Genomic DNA, 22,609 nt, shown 5'->3' with positions numbered 1-22,609 from the left:
AATACGGCACACTTAAAATCAATCCTTTGATTTTTCTGAAAATCGACAGTGCCCCTTATAATCCCGTGTGCCTTATGTATGAATTCTGGTTGTGTTTACTGACCTCGAAACGATTTTATGTGGTACACGGCGCTCGAAAATCTGTCAGATGTTTCAGTATGACTTTGCTAAGCTACGAAGCTGCACCGCTTGATGGATTGTCAGAGCATTACGGCTATCGTAGGCAGGAGCCTCGCGGAGTGATACGTACTGTGCTTCAACATAATATTACCTTATTGTGTGTGTATAACCTCTTTTTAAGTTTTGTGGATATTATACATGGTTATGCTGAGGATGTGTCGGCCAATTTCCACTGGAAATGCCTTTTGGTTAAACTGTCAGCAAGGAATTTACATTTGCACTGTTAAATTTTTATATAACTTTAATGCACATAAAAAATAGCTGCTTGTTTAAGTGAAAATACATTGATGAGGTTTTTTGCACTAATAAAGTTGTGGAGTTGTAAAGTATTTTGTCTAGTATCAATTATATCGTCAGTTATATCGTTATCGCAAATTTTCAAATGTATATCGTGATAAATATTTTTGGTCATATCGCCCTGCTCTATAATATACCATTAACAAGCATGAATGCTGGCAATGGCATCAGGTGCATTCATGCTGATTTGATAAGGCCAAATCAGCTGTAAGAAGTTACTTTTTCTGAGTTTTGGGGAAGAAAAATAATGTTTTACAGAAAAGCAATTCCTGGTTCATTTGACTTCACATCAAAAACTGCTGAACTATTTTACTTGAGTTTGTGTTTGGGTTGCTTTGTCTTTATTTTCAGTCCCCAGTTTCAAATGTAAAGAAAACCCTGTCAAGTTTCAGCATCATATGGTTTGGAAAAACCAGACAATGACAAATGCTACTACAGTTATTTACCAAAAACAGTATTAAAATTGAAATTTGCTTTTAGAACAAAAAGGTTATTTTATATACAGCCTGCCGTGCTCCTTTACAGTTGAAGCTGCACTGCAGGCTGCACTCCATTTCCTCTATTGCAGAAGAACTGTTGGTATGCACACTTTGAGACATTTTGACAAAAAGACCAAGGCTCAAAAAACAAACTTAACATGTTTATTAGATGCATTTACAAAGCCTCAAAACAACAATAGTATCCACCTTTAAACAGGTTGGTTTCTATAAACATCTCCAGAAAATGTCGAGCCCGGAGCACAAAGACATTCTGCTCCGATGAGCATGTAGCAAAGAGGCTTCTAGTTTTTCTGTCATTAATTTGAACATGAAGACAAATGACTTCAAACTGAAAGCAAACTGAGAAACATCTTCAGTCAGGATTCAAGCTCCTTATAAAGAAAAAAAATAGACATATGAAAGCACTGCCATTAAACAAAAACATTGAACAGTGAAGAAGGCAGTCCTGAATATAAATACTGATTCATGAGCTTTTAAAACCATACCCAGGAACACAACAGGGAGTTCAGCATTCTGATTCGACCTCCAAACTCCTCAAACCACAGTCTGAGCAACTGTGTGATAAAACAAGCCTGATCAACAAAGGCTTAACCCACAGCACCAAAAGGATCAATGTCAGCATCGTGGCTGGTTTTAATGCTGTGGCTGATCACTGTATACAACCAAAATTTAAATGGAGACAAAACTCAGCCTGGCCTAATCTGCATGGAAAAACCTGAACACTTATTGCTTTGCATATGAAGAGACAATTTTAAACCAACTGCCATTTCAGAAGAACAGGGACAAATTTTGAATTCCTTCCAAACTCATGCAACGAAGTTGTAAACAAGGAAGGTTGGTGTGTTGCAGTACTTGGTGGCAAACAGTTTGCCGTCAGGTGTCGGATCAGAGAAGGCGATTTCTTCCTTGGTTAGGGGACTGCCGTACATGAACGTACTCCTAAGACAAAAAGGGAAAAGAAACTGTGAGGCCATGCAAAAGCCTTTTTAGATCCGGTCAGACACTTTATATGGGCCTGTTTCCAGTTTTACCACCTGCTGTTGACCATAGTGTTTACCATTCAAATATTATTTAGAGGGTCCACAAGTTCATGTGTGTGAGGGGTTTACTCAGTAACCAGCTGATTGAGACATCATACATTGCCAAAAACAATTAAAAAACACTTTGAAAACATATTAGAGCTCAATGGGTGGAGAAAAAAAATTGTGCTGACACCTATACTGACATGGAATGGATAATGCGTTAGGAAAGAAAAAGATGCCATATTGATTAACCTACAGAGGGCTGAATTCAAAGACACCCTAAAAATCAAAGTAAAAAAATGATTTCGTAGTCCAAAGTTCTTGCTTATACTGGGGTCACACTGTCATCACAGCCGTGTTAATATAAACAACTTTTATATGGCTACAATGAAAACAAAATTCTTCAATTCTATGAGGAAACAAGTAAGGAGACCGCAAGATTCATGTTGTGTGCATCATCCTACCTCACTGTGTCCAGCATGCGGGTGGCAATGCCCTGTCGCCTGGCCAGGCTGAAGACCCAGATCCGACTGATTCCACACAGAGCTTGTTCTGGGACAGTGGAGCAGCACCAGGCTCTGTGTCTCTCCATGAAGTCGTCCTTTGTCATGTCCTTGTGTCGATCTGGCTGTTCAAGGACTCTGTAAGCCTGAAGACAATCTATGCATAAGTTACGGCACCTATAAGATCCATGTGGCATCAACTGAAACTTCAAAACAAAACCATCGTTTGAGTCCAAGAGAATAATTAAAGGCTAATCTCCAAAGCAAATCTGATGTTTAAAACCTTTACATGTTAGCTGCAGCGTTACCATGTTTCAACGAACAGATTTCCTGAACAAACATTTATATTTTCAGATATGCTAGAGACACTAACACAGCCGTACCTGTCGTATGGGCTCAGCGACAAGGCATCCTACCACCAGTCGCTCTGTGTTGATGAACAGGTAGGTTTTAGCCTGAGTTGGTCTGCTCAGAGCCACCTGCTGGAACCCCAGCTCATTGTCTGCTACACGCCGCACATCCTCAGCCTGAAAGCAAACACACAAAAATGATTAAAAATTAAATGCAACACTTTTAAGTAAACACTAACTTGTGTACGAGGCTGTCTGTCTATACTTCTGTCTGTTTAAAAGTGAAAGCACTTCTCAACAAATAAGCATGGACAAAATCAGAAATAAGCAGAAGCGCCTCACTGTGCTGGCTCAAACCTTTTTGATGGCGTATTTGGGATCATCTGGCATGACCAGGAGGATTTTTCCATCCCAGAACTCAGCCACCACCCGTTCCTTCTTCCAGCCCTGGAAACACAACAGAGGAAAGGAGCTGCAGTTACAAGCCAACAATCACAACAACAACCTCATCCCACGAAGCAAACTCCTGCCAGCAGCTTTAACAGCTTCCCTGATCCCCACCTCCCCACATGGACTATACTTGGGTGGGCTGCTCAGGTACACTAAAGTCCACCCAACTATGTTTGGCAGTTCATGCTACATAATTTTTTCATTATGTTTCTAAAGCACTCAGTGACACACTTCAGTGCTTCATAAACTCATGTCTTCTGTCCAGAGAGACTGAAGGGAGAGAAGGATGTTTACCACAAATTTGATGGAGTCGAGGAAGCGCTGGTGGAACTGGGTGTGCTGGAAATTGTCCTCTGGGTTGTCTGCACTGTACACCATCCCACATGAGCTGCAGGTCGTTGCACCAAACTGTTTCTGACCAGCATCCTGATGTGAGAGTGAAAAAAAGTTACAGAAATCCATTCAGTAAAGAAACAAAAGCAATGAAATCAAATAAAGTGTATTGAGGGGAAAAAAGAACCCCAAAGCTTGTGATTTTTGTGGGTTGAATATTTGAACAAGCGTCAATCAAAGATATCTACATCAGGCTGGGTGAGTATGGATCAGAATAGAAAATAATAAATAAATATATCAAAGCATACATGCAAACAGGTAAATTTAACTTACAATGATGAGCTGGTCATCATCCTGCTTCTCTTTCTTCCTGCGAATGCTTCGCTCTTTAGCGGCTGAAGCTGGAGTCTGTAGTGACGCTGTCGGACCAGAAGGGGTGCTGCAGGACACAGGAGGTCGCAAAGCTGCGCTCTTTGACCTGCACATGTTTAAAAAGAATGCTTCAGGGTTGTTTCACTTACTGAAATTCAGTAATTGTTCTTCTAAAAACTAAACACACTGCATTTATTGTACAGAAATGCCATCTTTAAGTGCTGAACTCTAAACAAACCATCTCACCTTTTAGAGGCAGAACCAAATATTGGATAGACTGCTGCGGGTTCTGGAGGAAAAAAACTTCAACATTAACATATGGAAGGAGGACTCGGTAAACCTGAACATCTCCAGGATTTATTTATGCCACTCTAAGTCTGAGTTGAGGGATCTAATAAACAGTATTTGCTCACCTTTGGGAGAGCTGGAGTTAGTGCTGGTGGGGCTTATGTAACTCAGCTCAAAGGCTGGCTCAGAGCCACCTTCTGTTGTAGGAGTATCCTGAAAACATCAATTCAAGTTAACAGAGTCATTAAAAAATTAAAGTGATCATGAGTCAGCTACAAAAAAAACCCAACAACAACATTTTGCCACAGTGAAGGTGCAGGATCATCTCTGGGGCGGAAATAACATCTACTCTGGGATAAGTACCTCTGAGCCACCCTGGGAAATTCCTAGTTGGTTAAACTCAGAAGACAAACCTGACAACCCAGCAGAAACCACATAAACAGTAGCAGAACAAATGGAAAAAGAGTTAAAACATCAAAGGCAGAAATGTAACCATCACAAACAGGGTTTTTTGGCCTTATTACCCCATCGATTAAGTCCTGACAGATTTTGCATCACATAGAGAATGAGCGAGGAAGGGATCAGTGTTTACATAAACAAAGGGGGGAATCAGAGAAAATTTCTGATTGTTTTACAATTACATTATAAAAACAGCCAGAAACAGATGCCATTCATAACTAAAGAGGAGTTTCATCCTCTTTATTTCGGTAGAGGCATGTTACAGTTTCAGTGTCTGCTGGAGTCTTGACATTTTGAGTGACACCGGCCCTCAGGCAAGCCTCATAGAAGGATAATAGGGGCAACTACTCGTTTGTGGTGTTTGCAAGCAGGTATAATACTCTCACAGCACTTTTAATGCTCAGTAGAACTATCAAAGTATCATTTACATTATAAACAACAGCCATTTGGACACCCATGTACCTGACTGATGGAGGAGGAAGCTGGTGATGTGGAGCTGTGTTGTGTTGGAGATCTCAACAACGTAACCATGAGCTCGTGAGTAATCCCGTGTTTGTCCAGCGTCATTTTAGAGGAGCTGAGGAAGGAAGACGATTAACAGTTTATCATTGAACATCAGTCTTGGGGCATTGATAAAGTGCAAATATTAGAGATCTGTGTTAGAAATTCAGATTGTTAAATATGCCATGACTAAAAAAATAAATAACTACATAAATAGTAAGGAAAGTTTCATTTCTAAAACGAAAAATGAAGTCAATGGCACGTTTAATACATCAGTACCTTGATGGCTGTGGAGATGCAGGCTCTTCATTAACGGAGTCCATCCAGTCTGTTGGATCAAACTTCATTCTCTGTTTTGTGCTTGGTTTGTTCTCATATGTCCTCATCGGCTTGACGGCAGTCTGCAGGAAACAACCAGGATTAAATATTACCATTAACATGACAATATTTGCCATGGAGGGGAAAAACATAATCATTTATTTAACATATCAAATGGCAGACACCATTCCATGAAAAACCTTTAAAATCATCATCATCATCATCATCTTATTATCAGATGTAAAAAATAAACAAATATTATTTATTGTTTATTCTGGCTTCCAGTTGTCTTTGTTGACGCAGAGGAGCTAAATGTTCTGAGGGACTTGAAAACTTCAAGCTTAGTTATAAAGGCAGTTACAGTGGTCCCTCGTTTATGCGGGAGTTACGTTCCAAAAATAACCTGCGAACTCACTACAAACTTTATACACTTTTCTCAGACAGGCATGAACAGTGAGGCTGCAAAAGGTGAACTGCGTTATTGCGAGGGACCACTGTATACAAGTTTTTCCTGTGCCCTGAACTAAACAGTAATTATCCAAGTTGAAATGTTTCCCCACAGAATTAGTCCTAAATGCCTTCTGTTAATTGTAAGAAAAATATTACAGCCAAGTTTAAGATCTAAGCTGTTGATCTTTTGAGTGTCTGCTAAATTTCACGCTGACCCATCCTTACAGTTTTCCACTTTACAGCAAGACACTCTGATTAATGCATGTCTGGCATCCTGACATCTGATTATAAAAGCACTCCCCAGACCCGCACAATTCAGGAATGGACAGATATAGCAAATGATAGCTACCCCTTCTTATCTTTGAAGTCTAACAAACTCTTCATTACTGTCTGCACACTTTGTTTCCCAAAATGTATAAACTTTCGATACTTTGTAAAAATACAGCCAATACAATTTCAATTTGTACTTTCCTTGTAAACAAACTGCTGGTGGTTGTTTATTCACATTCCTCTCATTGCTTTAGTTAATTTAGTTTTTGTTTTTCTAATTATTTTTAACAAATTCACAAGCAATACATTTAAGGTATATTTAAAGTAATCACTGTCCAAAAATAGTATCTCGTTGGATCAGTAAATGGACCCGTTTCCCATCTCACTCCAACATCTACAAGATTTCTGTTTCATTTCCGTGTACACCAAACTAGGCTGTAAGTATCTCTCTGAAACCTCAACGTTCTCCAGAACATCAAGCAACATTTTATTAATTGTAATTGTGCGCAAGAGCCTGAAGAAAGTTACTCTTTTCTTTAAGAGTGAGCTGGAAGGTAAAAAATTACTCCAGTGTAGCTTGTTTCTGGAATATAGAAACCTTTTCACGATTTTAAGAAAAGGGAATCTCAAGAGATGACATATTCCAGTAATACTTAAATGTACACAAACCTTTTCAGGTTCTTTCTGCTGCTGGTTTCCCACCAGAGCATCCTGCGGCTGCTCTGATTCTTTGCCCTTTGTCTGCGGTAGGACGGCTGCAGACGGCCTGGTCGAAGACTTTGGCGCAGTTTTCTTGTACATGGATGTAGGTTTCTTCCCTGTACCGAAGAAAGCAGCTCCAACAAATATCTTCGGCTTAGGCTTCAGGTTGCTGAATGTGATGGTGATTGCTTTCTTGGACTCTGTGGGTTTGTTGCTGGCAGGTGCAACGGTAGGAGGATGAGGCGGTTTAGTTGCGACACTGCTGAATTAAACAGTGAGAATTAGAACAACCTTAAAAGACCAACTAAAACAACAGCTGTTTGAAGAAGGCTTCAGAAGTATCAGCTATGACAAACCTGCTGCTGGGTTTGGGTTGGGACAGTTTGATCCTCTTTATAGACGTTGAGTAGCTTTTGGTACCCATCTTCCCCCCTTTACTAGATCCTGCTGCTTTTCTTGGCTTACTGCCTCCCTTAATGTTCTTTTTTGTCTTCTTTTCTGGCTTTTGGGTCATAGTAGGAGAGGGTGGAGCAGCTGGACAAGGCAGAGAGTCCTTCAGTGCTTTCCTCTCAAGTGGAGTGAGATAGACTGGATTCTTTTTGCCATAGAAGGAGCTCGTGACCAAGGAAGGTTTGAATGGAGATTTTTGTGGTGATCTAGCTGGAGAGCCTTTAAAAATAAATAAATTAAAAATAAAATATCAAATAAACAGATAATAGATGAATAAATCCAAATTATCATACTTGTAAGAGTGAAAACGGTTGTCGTTTGCATTAAGTTTTGAACAAAAAAAAAAAAATTATAAAAGAATTTCTATTGCAACAAAACATGTTTAGTCCATCCCACCTGCTGGTCTGCGATGAGATTTCTGTGGCGAGGTGTCCAGACGGCCAGCTGGCTTCTTCTTGGTATGAGACTGCTGGGGCTTTCTTGGAGATCTCCTCTTCACAGGTGACATCTCCTGCCTCACCCCCTTCTTGGCTGGGTGACTGATGTTTGAGAAACAAAAAAGATGAGACAAGCGAGGGGCGAATTGGCCAATAACTTGTAACTGGCAAGTTTGAGCCCATAAACTGGTCAGGAAAGTGTTTACTGAGATTACAGAGCAGAGGAGCCAAGGCTCATTTCCTCATAAACTCCTAAGTTGCCTTCTGCTGGCTTCCAGAAAGAATGCAGGATTAAGACACGTCTGGCTTCACTTTTGAGACCCACGAGCAATGTCCATCTCTTTATGCTGTCTATGGTTTTGACTGAAATAATTGTGACTGAGGCCAAAATGTGTGGTTGATACTACTGCCTGAAAACAGGAAGGTTTTAGATTTGAACCTTTTGGTGAAATCAGGTTTTTCTGCATGTAGTTTTCATATTCTCCAGTTTCCTCCCACAATCCAAAGATATGCATGTTCGGCTAACTGGTCATTCTAAACTGGCCATAAATGCAGGACTATGTGAGGTTGTAATGAATCACTGTTAGCCCTATGGCAACCTGTTGCAAGGTTAGCCCCACTTCTCACTCAAGCCTGAGTTGTAAAAGCAGTTTTGTCCCATTAGTGTAAGTCTCATTATAGTAGGAACCCAATTCTAAATTTGTCGTAGTATTAAACACCAGCTTCCATAATCTCTCGACTGTAGCACAACTGAGACTATTCTCTTACATCTGAGTGTATAAATCCAACAGAGTACATTTCAAGAGTAAATCAGCAAGCCAACAAGCATACACACAGCTTACCTATCAGAGTCCAGGGAGGACTGCTTTCTCTTTCTGGTTGTGGTGGGCATCATCTTCATACACCTTTCAAAGGTAATGAAATAAAATGAAAAAGAAAGTTTAAGAATTTCAGCTTTGAAAAAAAGACCATCGATCTGAAAAGTCACTCCTAAATCAAAGAAAATAAAAGGATTTTTTTTAAAAAATTCATAATCAACCTGGATGTAAAAGAAAATAAGATGCTTTAATCTACATTAATTACTCAAAAATGAAGATGAATCAAAAGTAACACTGCATCTTATTTCAAAAAGAACCAAACCAACCAAACGAGATCTGTTGCCTAGTAGAACACCAGCTGCAAATCAGCTGTACCATATTATTCATGCAGACATCTTTTCCAAATCGTAGGAAATCGGGGTCACAAATCCGCCGTTGAAAGCAATACTCACTGCAGAAGGGTCACTGACACAAATGCAGCTTCAAGATATATTTCATGTCCATGGCGTTAAATCAGGAGATTTTCTGACTGGGTCTGGTGTGACTGTGGCAGGTAAACAACAGCCCACGACCTATGAGTTTAATGATCGATTAGGATGCTGATTATGAATCTCGATATGAGACAGAGCCTAAAGGTACCCTGACTGTCATTTCGTCAGTGAGGAAAAACGAATAATCCCAAGGGCAGCTTTAGCTCGATGGTACATGTAAGCTAACGACGCGGTCATTTAAGGGCACCAAGCGGAGGCGAAGAGATAATTGGCGGGACTATTGGCTTATGCAAAGGCAGCACGGTCTCCATTACAAAACAACGGGCATTTTTCATAACGATCAGGAGTTGTGCACAATTCAACTGGATACGTGCATTTGTTTGTGATTTAAAATGTGAATAGATTTAGCATTAAACATAAGCTAGTTCTGACTGCCAAGTAAACCTTTAGTACAGTCACAGTACTTAAAACTAATGTACCCCAATTATGAGATAAAACACACAAAAATACAACTCTAAAGGTCGCTTCGTTTTCCTTACCGAGTATGTTTCTGTTGAGCTACATAAACCGATAAATGTTTGTATATGTGTATATATATATATTTGCGTCGCTGGCAGGTCTCCTACCTCTTCGGCTCGCGCGCGTTTCTTCTCTGTGTTTTGAACAGCGCGCGCCAGTGTCGGAAAAAAACCCTACACTGTAACAGGAAACGGAAACAGCTACCATACGAGAAACGTAGTAAAGGCAGAGAGAAACTTCTAGTTCTAGCCTTCAAAATAAAACATCTTCATGTAAAAAAAGCCACTCATAAAAATTAAGATGGCATAAAATTCAATTTACTAATGGAAAAAATTAGATGAGGATTATATAAAAACATAAATTAACTTAAAACGAATCAGCATTTATCAATTTTATCTATCGATGTAGACCTTCGGCTTTTGTTTTGAAGGTAAATTTCGCTGTTTCCTTTGCGCTACACGCTACTGTCCCCCAGTTAGGTAACAGCTTCCCAGGTCATTCTGTACACGCGAACGGCAGCAGATCTTACTGCAGATGAAATTTGTCTTTCTTCACAGTCAGCGGTTTAGTGTCCAAAGTTAAAACACACACTGTTCATCTTTTTAGTGGCGATTTTTAATCCACGTAAAATGGTGTTTTACTTCACGAGCGCCGGTAAGTTGAGCTGTCATTAGCTGTTAGCCTGGTTAGCTTCGCACTCCTTACAGCTGTTTTGTGTCTTTCACGAGTTTCGTGCCAGGTGATTTTGCAGTTTCACTCAGTAACGGCCCACTTCCTGTCTAATTTTCAGTGGTGAACCCTTCCTTCACGATCTACATGGGAAAAGACAAATATGAAAGTAAGAGAGCTGTCCTTTGATCGCGCACCCACGCCCTTCTCTACCTTCCTCCAATGTGTGCTATATCTGTTCATTCCTGTGTTACTTTGTTGCTTAAACACCGGTAATAAATCTCTTATTGAATCTCATCACCTTTTAACTCGAGGCTGTTTCATGCCTACAGATGAGGATCTTATCAAGTATGGATGGCCCGAAGATATCTGGTGAGATTCTTTATCTGAACTCTGAAATAACCTGAATTTTCTGCAGCTGGAATTTGTAAATAAACTGAGATGAGCAATAAAAGTACTTGGTTCCTAAACTCATAGATAAACGTGTCTTAACACTAAGACACATTTATGATTAGGGACTTTACTTTAAGAACCATTTGTAAGAATGTATTGAACGGTCGATGTAAACATTGAGTGCGTTTATAACAGAAGAAACATTAAAGTGCAGTCCGTTAATGTAGGCATGACAAATACATGGTAGTTTACCTTTGTAATTTAGGGTTGAAATTAGATTAAAATGTTTTCTGGTCAAGTGGATGCAGCAATTTCAGTCAGTTCAGTGATGGTCCTTTTCACATAAATAGCAGATGAACAAGAATGAGATTTCCATACTGTTGACCCGTAGGATGCTGGTGAAAACAGTACTTCTGCTAACAACAGAGAAAGAGAGGAGAAAGGCCTGATTGGAGGTAGGGAGAGAGAATGTAGGAGTTTAGAGAGTAGAGGCTTTAAATGGAGGGACTAGACCGCGAGTGCGAGAGCTTGATGGTTTGGACACGTACAGCAGGGGAAAGTGGAAATACTGAAATGCCAGAAGAGAGGAAGACCACACAGAAGGTTTATGGAGGCAGAGTATGCGATAGAGGCAGATGATCCACTGCGATGAGACCTGAAGTGAGAGCCAAACGATGAAGGGTTGAATTAAATTTTTTTTTAAAAATGCACCAAGAATTATTTGCAATTATTCAGCATTTAAACAAGTGCTTTGGATTTTCTGTATTACTAATGTCTCTCTTTAAAACCGATTAGTAGTTAAAGATAGATTACTTTAATTTTTGTTGATTGATATTTTTATTTCCATTTAACTATAATTTTAGGTTCTTTTTAGAATTATTTTTTCCTTGCCTTTGATATTAATAACTTTTTTCTTCTGTGTATAATTTGTTACAATTTTTCTTGTTAAAATTATACTTTATGTCATTTAAACGTTCTCCTTTTTCCCACATCCAGGTTTCACGTGGACAAACTGTCCTCAGCTCACGTATATCTGAGAATGCCAAAGGTAAGCATCAGCTCGCCCAATGAGAATGACCCTGAAAAGCAGACTTTTAAATAAAAGTTCACGCTCCTGAGTTTTTTCTCGGAACTGGCAATTTATTAAGAATCTAATTCTCAGAACAACTGATACTAAATAATAACAGTCTGTTCTCTGTTTTTGGTTGTGTCAGCGACACTCCACATAAAAATTCTATGGAAAATATTTGACAGTGATGTAACTATTATGTGATTAATTTCAAGGGTCAAACCATTGATGATATCCCACCAGAGGTGCTGATAGACTGCGCACAACTGGTGAAAAACAACAGCATCCAAGGTAAAAAGAAAATACTTTCACCCTTAAGCGTGCAGGTTGGTCTGAGAGATCCTCTGGTACAAGTTTCTGTCTGCTGTTATTTTTACTGAGAGGAATTTTGTATGCAGATGTGGTTAAACTTGACTTGTTACATGTTTTCAGGCTGTAAGATGAACAACATCAATGTGGTTTACACACCTTGGGCCAACCTGAAGAAAACAGGAGACATGGATGTTGGACAGATCGGCTTTTATCGACAGAAAGAGGTCAGCAGACCTGGCTTCATGTACGCTGATGGATTATTATGCAGCAATCTGCGTAATACTCTAACATTACATAGTATTTTTAGTCAACTTTAGGTGTTCACTAAACTGACTTTGTGTTCACAGGTAAAGATCGTGGCAGTGGAGAAGAAGATCAACGAGATAATAAACCGTCTGGAGAAAACAAAAGCGGAACGGTTCCCTGATCTGGCAGCAGAGAAGGAATCGAGAGATCGGGAGGAGAGGAACGAGAAGAAAGCTCAGCTGCAGGAGCAGAAGAGGAGAGAGAAGGAGGAGCAGAAAAGGAAAAAAGAGCAGGAGGAGCTCAGGTAGAACAGTGTTTTAGAAATGTTTCATTATAGCCAAAACGATTGTATTGATAAGTACGATGACATTTCAGTCTGCAGCACTTAGATTACACGGGAGCCTCACAGCAGTTGATATAATTCACACCGCTTTAAATCTACTGATTGGTTTTTGTGAAACTAAATTTCATCTGACAGCTCTATATGTACTAATTTGTGTCCATTTCCACAAAATTAGTATTTTCTCCTTAAGAGTCGAAGCCATACTAACCAAGCCATAGCAGGTGATTCCTAAAGCACACCCTTCTTTACTCTTAACCTTACCTGTAACAGCAAAAACCCGACCACGTGTACATTTTAGATATAAATGCTTATAAGATAAAAAATGTTTCAAATAAAGTTTGGCACTATGTGTGACACTCTTGCGCTTTGGTCACTGCAGGAACTACTCGTCACTGATGAGGACTGAAAACATGAAGACAAATGAGGTGAACACCAAGAAGGATTCTATTATTTTGTTAATTTACCATGATGTCATATATATATATATATATATATATATATATGTATATGTGTGTGTGTATATATATATATATATATATATATATATATATATATATATATATGTTTAATGTGATTTCTTTTAGCAAAGCAGTAGCAGTGGATGATGAACAGTCTGTAACTTGTGCTTTACTGCCTGTACTCTGCAGGACGGCTACGATTCAGATGACTTCATGTGAGAGGATAAAACGAGGCAATATAAGACAGACAGCCTGCTGTCCGGCTGCTTTAGCTTCCTGTAACAGACACTGAAAAGATTAAAAAAAACTCAGACAAACCTTTTTGGCTTTGGGACACTCGGAGCGGAAAGTGAGACAGCGAGGGATGGAGGCGCCAGGGCTCGTGGTTCAGAAACTGCTTTCAGACCAAACCGAGCTGATTGACCTCCTTATCGCAGAGAGGACACGGTGGACGAGGAAGCACGGGGCACCAGGATTGATGAGGGTCATTTTAAGGGGGGAGACATGCTCAGATAGCAGAACATTATCTGATGGAATTTTCACTGCCTGATGATGTTCATGCTCATGATGATAAAACTGTCTGTGTTTGTGTGGATGCGTTTGTTTCATGTTGTTGCTCCCAGTCACAATATTTTTATTTCCCCGCATGACAGATTTTATTGAATGCAGATCAATGTATGAATTAAAAATCACGTTTATTATGAAATCTTCTCGTGTATTCAAAATAGGACCAGTCATTTCATTTAGTTTGAGCTCTGATGAAGATACTAAGAAAAAACAATATTAAATTTATACAGTCTTCATTTACAAAAGTATAACATATTTTTCTTATTTGCCATCATGACTGAAGTTAAAATGGAGTTTTTGCACAACAATAGCCAGTAAATCATAACAACATGCTGCTTATTGTAATATAGAGTTATTACCTTCGGACTCTATGAATCCACAGCCTTTAACACTCAGCCTTAATAAACACAAACACTGATCTCAGGCAAGCTGGATTTCTCATTAAAGGTCACATTTTATTCTACACTCGGAATCTTTTTAAGGTGCTTTCAATAGTCATTACGCATTGTGATAAAGTACATAAAGAGGTGTGTTTATTGTGCAGACTTAGAAATTTCTCTGTTGCTGTGACGGAGAGCTTATGGTCATTTGGAAGATGATCCCTCTGTGAGCAACACTCCCCCACCTTTGTAACAGCTGTTTAGGACATATCACTATTTTTAATTTTACAACCTGGTTTATGACCTTTATTGGGCATTAAAAAGGTTCCTTATCACCCCAAAACACTGCTCAAACTAAAATGAAGTAACGTATTAAAAGTAACATAAGTAATAACTAACCTGTTCATATATCTGTATAGACTTAAACTGTGCTGTGGCAGCAAGAAGCTCATAACAACCTGGTAATTAATAAATAAGAATAAAAGAAACGCCTCTTTGTCCACTGTTTCGTTAAGTTGTTTTTGTTTTGTTGTGGATATTTCTCACGGGAAGTTACGAAGAATCTGTGCACAGAGGGGGTTTTTTATACGACAGAATTGGATTTCTCACCCTGCAGAAATCTGTTTTTAGTCTGCTTTTAGTTTACGGTCAAATAAATTTGGAGGATGCGGGCATCGATCCCGCTACCTCTCGCATGCTAAGCGAGCGCTCTACCATTTGAGCTAATCCCCCGCTGATGTGTATGGTTGATCACAGGAATGCTACGCTCGCTGACAACTGACCGTGACCGTGGCGTGCTAGAAGGAGGAACTATCCCAGTATAATTTCCAGAACCACGTGTGTCCGTTCTCAGCTCTGCGCATTTACAGCTCGACAACGCCACTGCATGTGTGATCAGTTAAAGGTCACTACAGTTGACTCGTCTTAGAGTACTGCACCTCTAGTTATTAAGTTAAGCATGTAAACAGGGTGACCCAAGGTCTCACAGTGGTTTGATCCGAAACCTCTGCTGATAATGACCCATGCCTTTTTTCAGTAAATGGTAAAAGTTACTTCACCCCTCCCTGTTGTCATTTGCTGTGGTTTATGCTGCGGGATATGATTGATTTTTGGTCCTGTGTCAATACACAGTCCGAAAATATCTGTTCAATTAACCAAATTAATTTTACTTTCATCTCTGACATACTCTGTATGTATTTGTTGGTGATTCACTTCAAAGTCCGACCTTTCTTACACATTTTAGCACTATTTATCAGTGACTGATGACGTCAGTCTTTCATGTCTCATGTGGGGGATTAGCTCAAATGGTAGAGCGCTCGCTTAGCATGCGAGAGGTAGCGGGATCGATGCCCGCATCCTCCAAAAGACTTTGCTTTTAGGCATCGTCACAAAAACATACAAGTTTGCACAGTGAAATCCCTCTCATCACCTACCCAAACAGACAGACATTGTTTTTTTTACCCCACAAAAATACTGTACATGTGAAGCATACAATGGTAGCCCAATATCACAGATATATCACAGAATAATATCGCCACCCTGTGTTTACGTTTACAAAATACTATAAAATTAATATATCTTTAAAAGAAAAACATTCACTTTCATTGACTTGATTTTTTAAATTGGCATTAGTGCTGATCATGAAAATCAAAATTTCATTCAAATTCAGAATTTTAAGCTTTAAATACCAGATAGATCACATAATCCTAGGAACTCATAAATGGAAAAAATCATACAATCGTATTTGTATTTGCTGATGATTCACTTTCAAAGTCCGACCTTTCTCACACATTTTAAAACTATTTATCGGTGTCTGATGATGTCACTCACTGCCTGGGCAATCATAATCAAGCAGTTCATTTTCATTTGTAGATTCAAGCGGCTCGTGATATTTTTGGCCACCAGATGCCACCAAAGACGATGGTGTTAAAAAGCTTTGAGTAATGAACCCTTTTTCTAATGTCATTTGAGAGTTCTGTGATATTGGGCTACCATTGTATGCTTGAACATGTACAGTATTTGGGGGGGTTAAAGAATGATGTCTCTCCGTTTGGGTAGGTGATGAGAGGGATGTCACTGTGCAAACATATGTTTTGTGTGATACCTTCTGTATAGCTGTATATCTCATATTTCTGTATAGTTTTTTTTATTTCATATTTATATCCTGTTCATAGCCTGTACATAGCTTGTACTCACTACAGCCTGTACATACCTATAGTTATAGAATATTCATAACATACTTCATACCGTGTACATTATAACATACCATAATAGACCCATTTCTGTAATATACTTACATATCTATATTATTGCTAATATATATTGTAATATATCTATATCACGGCTAAAGCACGTCTGGATGGATGCAAACTGCATTCCGTTGCCCTGTACCTGTGCATGTGCAATGACAATAAAGTTGAATTCTATTCTAAAAGAATATCTTTTGGAGGATGCGGGGATCGATCCCGCTACCTCTCGCATGCTAAGCGAGCGCTCTACCATTTGAGCTAATCCCCCTGTGTCTTCTGCTGTAGCGAGATGATGACAGCCAGTTTATGCTCCATTGGATGATGCAAGTCAAACCTTAAATACTGATCCGTATGCGTAGGTTTACGGTACACATCAGCTTTTAGCTGTCTCCCATTACTGATGGAAATGTCACAATCTAAGAAGGCTAACCTGCCACTTTTCATATACTCCCTGGTGAATTTGATGTGTTTGTCCACAGAGTTAATGTGATCCATGAATTGTGGTACGTCCTGAGATTTGATTTTCACCCAGGTGTCATCCACATACCTGAACCAATGACTTAGTGGTGTTCCAGGGTAGGATAGCAAAGCCCTCTTTTCCACTTCTTCCATGTACAAAGTGGCCACAGTGGGTGAAACTGGGGAACCCATGACACACCCATGTTTCTGCCTGTAGTACTGACCCTTGTATGTGAAGGTGGAATTAAGACACAGTTCCAATACCAAACACATTTGGTCAATGCTGAGAGTGGTTCTGTTGGTGAGTGAAGAAACGAAGAAATGATTCTCCTGCCTGGTCGGTCTGCTTTTATGCACAGCACTGTGTTGTAGTAATGCAATGCCACTCCTACACATACACAGTCAAAATAGAACAATGGAAGATCTGTGCTGAGAGTCAAGGAACTCCGTTGCTGAATGCATGGACGATGTATATTGTGAATGTATGTCTTTCATATTTGCAGGTCAGTCAATGTGTGGGATATTTTGTATAGATACAGCAGGCATTTCTGAAGGTTGTAACACAAAGGTTTGGCCTGCCTTGGATCTGAGCTACTCTGAGTAAACAAATGCAAATGTTTCATAAATATAAAATAGTTATTAATTTTTACATTTTTGACCCTTTAAACACCAGTTTGATTGTCCACTGCACTAGGTGGAAGACAACCTCAAATCTCACATTTATATATATTTGCAGTGCTACTGGAATTTCTTGTATTATTAATAGTAGAGTCCGGGACATGTAATTTATTCACATCAACACTGATTATAATGCACTGTTATTTTTGTGAAGGGAGATTTAAAAAAAAAAAAAAACCTCCCTCTCAGCTTGTTCGTGGCCAAAAATGACCCATGCCTTTTTTCAGTAAATGGTAAAAGTTACTTCACCCCTCTCTCTTGTCATTTGCTGTGGTTTATGCTGTGGGATATGATTTATTTTTAGTGCTGCGTCTCCAAGAAGGGAATACACAGTCCGAAAATATTTGTTCAATAAACCAAATTTTAATTTCATCTCTGACATACTCTGTATGTATTTGCTGGTGATTCACTTCAAAGTCCGACCTTTCTTACACATTTGAAGACTATTTATCAGTGTCTGATGACGTCACTCGGGGTTGTGGCATGTGGGGGATTAGCTCAAATGGTAGAGCGCTCGCTTAGCATGCGAGAGGTAGCGGGATCGATGCCCGCATCCTCCAAAAGTCTTTTCTTTTAGGCATTGTCACAAAAACATACAAGTTTGCACAGTGAAATCCCTCTCATCACCTACCCAAACGGACAGAAATTGTCTTTTTACTGTACATGTTCAAGCATACAATAGTAGCCCAATATCACAGAACTTTCAAATGACATTAAACAGTGGCTGTCAACTGAGCGGACAATCATAATCAAGCAGTTCATTTTATTTTGTAGATTCAAGCGGCTCGTGATATTATTGGCCACCAGATGGCACCAAAAACGACGGTGCTAAAAAGCTTTGAGTAATGAACCCTTTTTCTATACAAGCTTCAGTGTTTCAGAAAACTTAATTTGGCCATCACGAGTAACCAACTACCTCATACACATAAAACTTAGAGTGTATTCAAAGTAAATAAAGTTTATTTATTTATTATACAAACTTTAAAGAGCTAATCCCCCTGTGTCTCCTGCGGTAGCAAGATCACAATGCAATGACGTGTGCCACTGAAAATATATGAAGACAATGGGCAATTGATATAGTCTGACAAATAATAACTCATATGTCTTCATATATTTTCAGTGGCACACGTCATTGCATTGTGATCTTGCTACCGCAGGAGACACAGGGGGATTAGCTCTTTAAAGTTTGTATAATAAATAAATAAACTTTATTTACTTTGAATACACTCTGACTATATCAATTGCCCATTGATGATGGCTAAAGATTACATTGCTGTTTTCTGTGAAGGATATATTCCTGAGTCTCGTGACGTACTAATGAAAGCCCAGTAACAGTAAGGTCTGGTAGGGGTAGCTAGTCACAGGGATTTAAGGGATTTGTTTACTCTACAAATTAAATGTTTTCATGATGAGGTTTAAAGTGAAACACCCGTTTGGAGGATGCGGGCGTCGATCCCACTACCTCTCGCATGCAAAGCGAGCGCTCTACCATTTGAGCTAATCCCCCTGTGGTTGCAACGTACACATGTCACATGATCTGTGGTGTTTCAGAGCTGCACATATGCAGTCCTGAGTACAGACACACCAGGGCTTTGCTTATGAACCTGGAACTGGGATTGCTCCTCTTTCCAAAAGTAGTTTAATGACATTTAGCTTCTAGTAGGGGTACCTGGTCACATGAACGTTTCAAATATTGTAAAGGCCATGCCCAGAATATCAAGTCAACACAGCACTTGAAATGATCTGTTACTTAGAAAAATGAATAAACTGCAATTGAAAAGTCTGGCTCATTGTCTTGAAAGGCAGAGTGCTCGTTTTGAATGGACAACTGTTCCTTGTTGCCCAAACTGCCACACTGCAAATTGGTTTTTGTATATTTTTTTCTTATCCAGGTAAGGAAATCCTGAAACATTTGTTCTCTTAAATTCTCTATAAGTAATTCTCTATATGATTACTTTGATTTCAGTTATCCAAAACTCCCTATACAGAATATCCAGTGAATGCAGCATTTGAAACGAACTTATACTTAGAAATCCCAAAAAGTTGATTCTGTTCATCTGGACGTAACGTTTTCAGTGGGAGAAATGTTTCGTCACTCATCCAAGTGACTTCTTCAGTCTCAGTTGACTGCAGGTTCCCCCAATCTTATAAACAGCACATTTGCATAATGAATGAAACTAGCACCACTGAACGAACAATGAGCTGGGAGGTCATTTCCTTAAACATGAGTATGCAGATCCTCATGACCACTGATCAATGGCCACTGATCAATGACCATGAGTACATTCACAGAGAGTTGGGGAATGGCTGCAATCACAGCATGGTAAGATGGCGAAAGATGTACCCTTAGGCCCCCTCCTCGATTCAGAGATGATCTTTTCCTTTTCACGTAAGTGGCCTCCTTGACTCCTCGCTCAAACCAGCGTTCCTCCCTGTCCAGGATGTGTACATCCTCATCATTAAAAGAGTGTCCACTGGCCTGTAGGTGTAAATAGACTGCGGAGTCCTAGCCTGACGAGGCAGCTCTTCTGTGTTGTGCCATCCGCTTCGCCAGAGGTTGTTTGGTTTCCCCGATGTATAAATTCGGCAATCCTCATGACACTTAACAGCGTGCAATATATTACTCTGTTTGTGTTGGGGCCCCGGTCCTTGGGGTGGACCAATCTTTGGCGCAGTGTGATTTGGGGTTTAAAAGCCACAGAGATGCTATGTTTATAAAAAATACGTCTCAAATGTTCTGATACTTCTGATCCATACGGGATCACTACAGGTTTTCAAGAAGACAGCTGTCCTTCTCTCCTGGATCGGGACGTACTAATCTGGAGCTTTCTTTAGGTGCCTTCCCAGCTTTGACAAAAGTCCAGCTGGAGTAACCACATTTACTCAGAGCCTTCTTGATGTGATGTTCTTCTGCTTCTCTGTTGGGACAGCGGTCTGTTGGGATGGTGTTCCCTCTCTGTTGTAGCGTCCTGATGACAACCAGTTTATGCTCCTTTGGATGATGATAGTCAAACCGTAAATACTGATCCGTATGCGTAGGTTTACGGTACACATCAGCTTTTAGATGTCCCCCATTACTGATGGAAATGTCACAATCTAAGAAGGCTAACCTGCTACTTCAGACAGTCTATCACCCTCTTCCTGTAACCATTTCCTGGGTCCTAGGGGCTCATAAGTATTTTCGTCACTGAGCAGTGTCAAAGTGTTCTCATGATGGTCTTGCTGGTTTAGCAAAACTGTGCACCTACCTTTGTCTGCCTGAAGGACGATAATGTTGTTGTCATTACTAAGTGATGTGAGCATCCAACATGCATCCAACATGCTGATGTTGGATGCTGGGGGCTTTGCTTTGCTGAGACCGGCCGAAACGTCCGTCCGTAGTTGCTCTGCTTCCACGTCTGCAATGTTGTTCTTTCAAATTGCTCTTTCTGTGGCTGTTATCAGTTCCACTAGCGGGATTTGTCTTGGCGTCACAGCAAAATTCAAACCTTTAGCAAGGATGTTTTTCTCTGTTTGGGTGAGCTGTCTGTTAGACAAATTCTCCACCCACTTGTCCACATCCTCGGTATGGCATCCTTCTCTCTTCTGGCCGCTGAGGACACTCTTTGTATTTTGCTGTGGTTTCCGACGTACAACAAGTAATTCAAACTTCCTTTGTTGCCGGTTTTTAGACTTCTCGTGCTGTGCTAGACGAGCCTTCTCGGTGAATTCAAACACCTTTTTAAGAGCATTGTCATCTAGAAGCATTGTAAGTCTCTGTCGGATCCACTCCTCTTCAGATTTTAACACGTCGATGGTAAAACTTGTTTGCCTCACCCGTTCATTAAGCAGCTTTTAGCAGACTTTTAGGAGTAATCCTGTCTTGTCGGCATCTGAGGCTGAATCTCAGGTGGTTCCTGTAATCAGCCATCTTGCATGCTGTTTGATCATACTGACGTACTGATCTACTTACCTGGATGATTGAGCATGCATCAAGATGTTATACTTAGAAAGTGTTAGTACATTTGTGAACGCTACTCTTCAGTAGCGCTGGATGCTAAAAGAAGCAGTTGCCATCTTTCTGATGGTAAATGGCCTGCATTTGTATAGCGCTTTACTCAGTCCCTAAGGACCCCAAAGCGCTTTACACTACATTCAGTCATTCACCCATTCACACACACTGGCAATGGCAAGCTACATTGTAGCCACAGCTGCCCTGGGGCGCACTGACAGAGGCGAGGCTGCCGGACACTGGCGCCACCGGGCCCTCTGACCACCACCAGTGAAGGTGAACCACATTGAAGTTCACCTGTTTAAACAAATCTACATTTATTATTTCAGCAGTACATGTGCAGCATTTTAGTGGCACATATAAACAGTACACAAAGTAAAAAGCTCTGTGAGTTTTCAGGTGAAATCCTTTTTTAATTCCTAAGCTCTTCTATCTGTTATGAGCTGCACAGTGTTATAAAAGATACACAGAACACAGCCAAGACACAACATACCTGCATCTGTGATTTTCTAGCTTTTTGAACCAAAGAAAAAGCAATGCATAACAGAACAATCAGATCCTTTCACTATATGGGGTTAAGTGTTTTTTAAATTTATTTTGTCACCAATCTGCAGCTCTTTTTATTTAGAAATGTCCAAAGAAATTAAGTCTGCTGAAAAATACAGAGAATATGATCTGTAAAATCAATATGCTTTTTTTTTCAGTTCAGTCTTACATTCACTGACTTTAAAAAAATTGCAATTTTGTCCCTTTACTTCTTGTTTGTTAAGTTGGAAATGAAATGGCACAAAATCCAATTTGAATTTGAGCTGGAAAGAAAAGCTGAAGAAACTGCCACTTGGATGCTATGAAGATATACTGTAACTTTAATTAAAAACATGTTAAATTACAAATAAAAAAACATGTATAAATACTGTAGTATACTACAAACTGCCCTTTATTTTCTAAAAAACTAATGCCAGTACAAAATGATTTACTTAAAAAAAATTCAACCTTCTTTTGCTTGTTTTTATGGTTAACTTAACATATCGGTTTTTTAAAAGGAGATGACAAACAAACAGAGAGAAAAAATATGAAGGAGTCAA

At 39.7% G+C, this 22,609-nt stretch overlaps 2 protein-coding genes and 5 non-coding genes across 11 annotated transcripts; 3 read left to right on the top strand and 4 right to left on the bottom strand.

Annotated features, from left to right (window-relative positions):
- Positions 1-1,101: 1,101 nt before the first annotated feature.
- Positions 1,102-9,942, bottom strand: esco2 (establishment of sister chromatid cohesion N-acetyltransferase 2). Of its 4 annotated transcripts, none has more exons than XM_003460281.5 (15): positions 9,818-9,942; positions 8,725-8,787; positions 7,842-7,984; positions 7,352-7,664; positions 6,963-7,257; positions 5,535-5,656; positions 5,217-5,331; positions 4,421-4,508; positions 4,254-4,296; positions 3,969-4,113; positions 3,597-3,728; positions 3,210-3,299; positions 2,886-3,029; positions 2,464-2,648; positions 1,102-1,916 (listed from the first exon to the last, which is right to left on the bottom strand). In XM_003460281.5, exons 2-15 carry the CDS (start codon positions 8,781-8,783, stop codon positions 1,784-1,786), a joined length of 2,007 nt encoding a protein of 668 aa, XP_003460329.2. In that variant the 5' UTR covers positions 8,784-8,787; positions 9,818-9,942; the 3' UTR covers positions 1,102-1,783. The 4 variants fall into 4 exon arrangements, with proteins under 4 accessions (XP_003460329.2, XP_005466377.1, XP_005466375.1 ...); XM_005466320.4 differs by having other exon boundaries at positions 6,963-7,254; XM_005466318.4 differs by having other exon boundaries at positions 9,731-9,879.
- A 222-nt stretch (positions 9,943-10,164) lies between these two features.
- ccdc25 (coiled-coil domain containing 25) lies at positions 10,165-14,056 on the top strand. 2 transcript variants are annotated; one of them, XM_019346341.2, is made up of 9 exons: positions 10,165-10,364; positions 10,501-10,548; positions 10,694-10,751; positions 11,769-11,820; positions 12,057-12,132; positions 12,274-12,377; positions 12,501-12,703; positions 13,122-13,167; positions 13,390-14,056. In XM_019346341.2, exons 1-9 carry the CDS (start codon positions 10,340-10,342, stop codon positions 13,417-13,419), a joined length of 642 nt encoding a protein of 213 aa, XP_019201886.1. In that variant the 5' UTR covers positions 10,165-10,339; the 3' UTR covers positions 13,420-14,056. The 2 variants fall into 2 exon arrangements, with proteins under 2 accessions (XP_019201886.1, XP_003460328.1); XM_003460280.5 differs by having other exon boundaries at positions 10,166-10,364; positions 10,712-10,751.
- A 750-nt stretch (positions 14,057-14,806) lies between these two features.
- Positions 14,807-14,879, bottom strand: trnaa-agc (transfer RNA alanine (anticodon AGC)). The gene has a single exon. It is a non-coding gene; the product is annotated as a tRNA-Ala (tRNA).
- A 557-nt stretch (positions 14,880-15,436) lies between these two features.
- trnaa-agc (transfer RNA alanine (anticodon AGC)) lies at positions 15,437-15,509 on the top strand. The gene has a single exon. It is a non-coding gene; the product is annotated as a tRNA-Ala (tRNA).
- Positions 15,510-16,591: 1,082 nt separating this feature from the next.
- Positions 16,592-16,664, bottom strand: trnaa-agc (transfer RNA alanine (anticodon AGC)). The gene has a single exon. It is a non-coding gene; the product is annotated as a tRNA-Ala (tRNA).
- Positions 16,665-18,020: 1,356 nt separating this feature from the next.
- trnaa-agc (transfer RNA alanine (anticodon AGC)) lies at positions 18,021-18,093 on the top strand. The gene has a single exon. It is a non-coding gene; the product is annotated as a tRNA-Ala (tRNA).
- Positions 18,094-18,967: 874 nt separating this feature from the next.
- trnaa-ugc (transfer RNA alanine (anticodon UGC)) lies at positions 18,968-19,040 on the bottom strand. Its single transcript has one exon. It is a non-coding gene; the product is annotated as a tRNA-Ala (tRNA).
- Between the last annotated feature and the right edge of the window lie 3,569 nt (positions 19,041-22,609).

The sequence above is a fragment of the Oreochromis niloticus genome, linkage group LG15 (genome assembly GCF_001858045.2).
Source record: "Oreochromis niloticus isolate F11D_XX linkage group LG15, O_niloticus_UMD_NMBU, whole genome shotgun sequence".
Classification (NCBI taxonomy): Eukaryota; Metazoa; Chordata; class Actinopteri; order Cichliformes; family Cichlidae; genus Oreochromis; species Oreochromis niloticus.
This window is presented reverse-complemented; position numbering and strand designations above follow the sequence as displayed.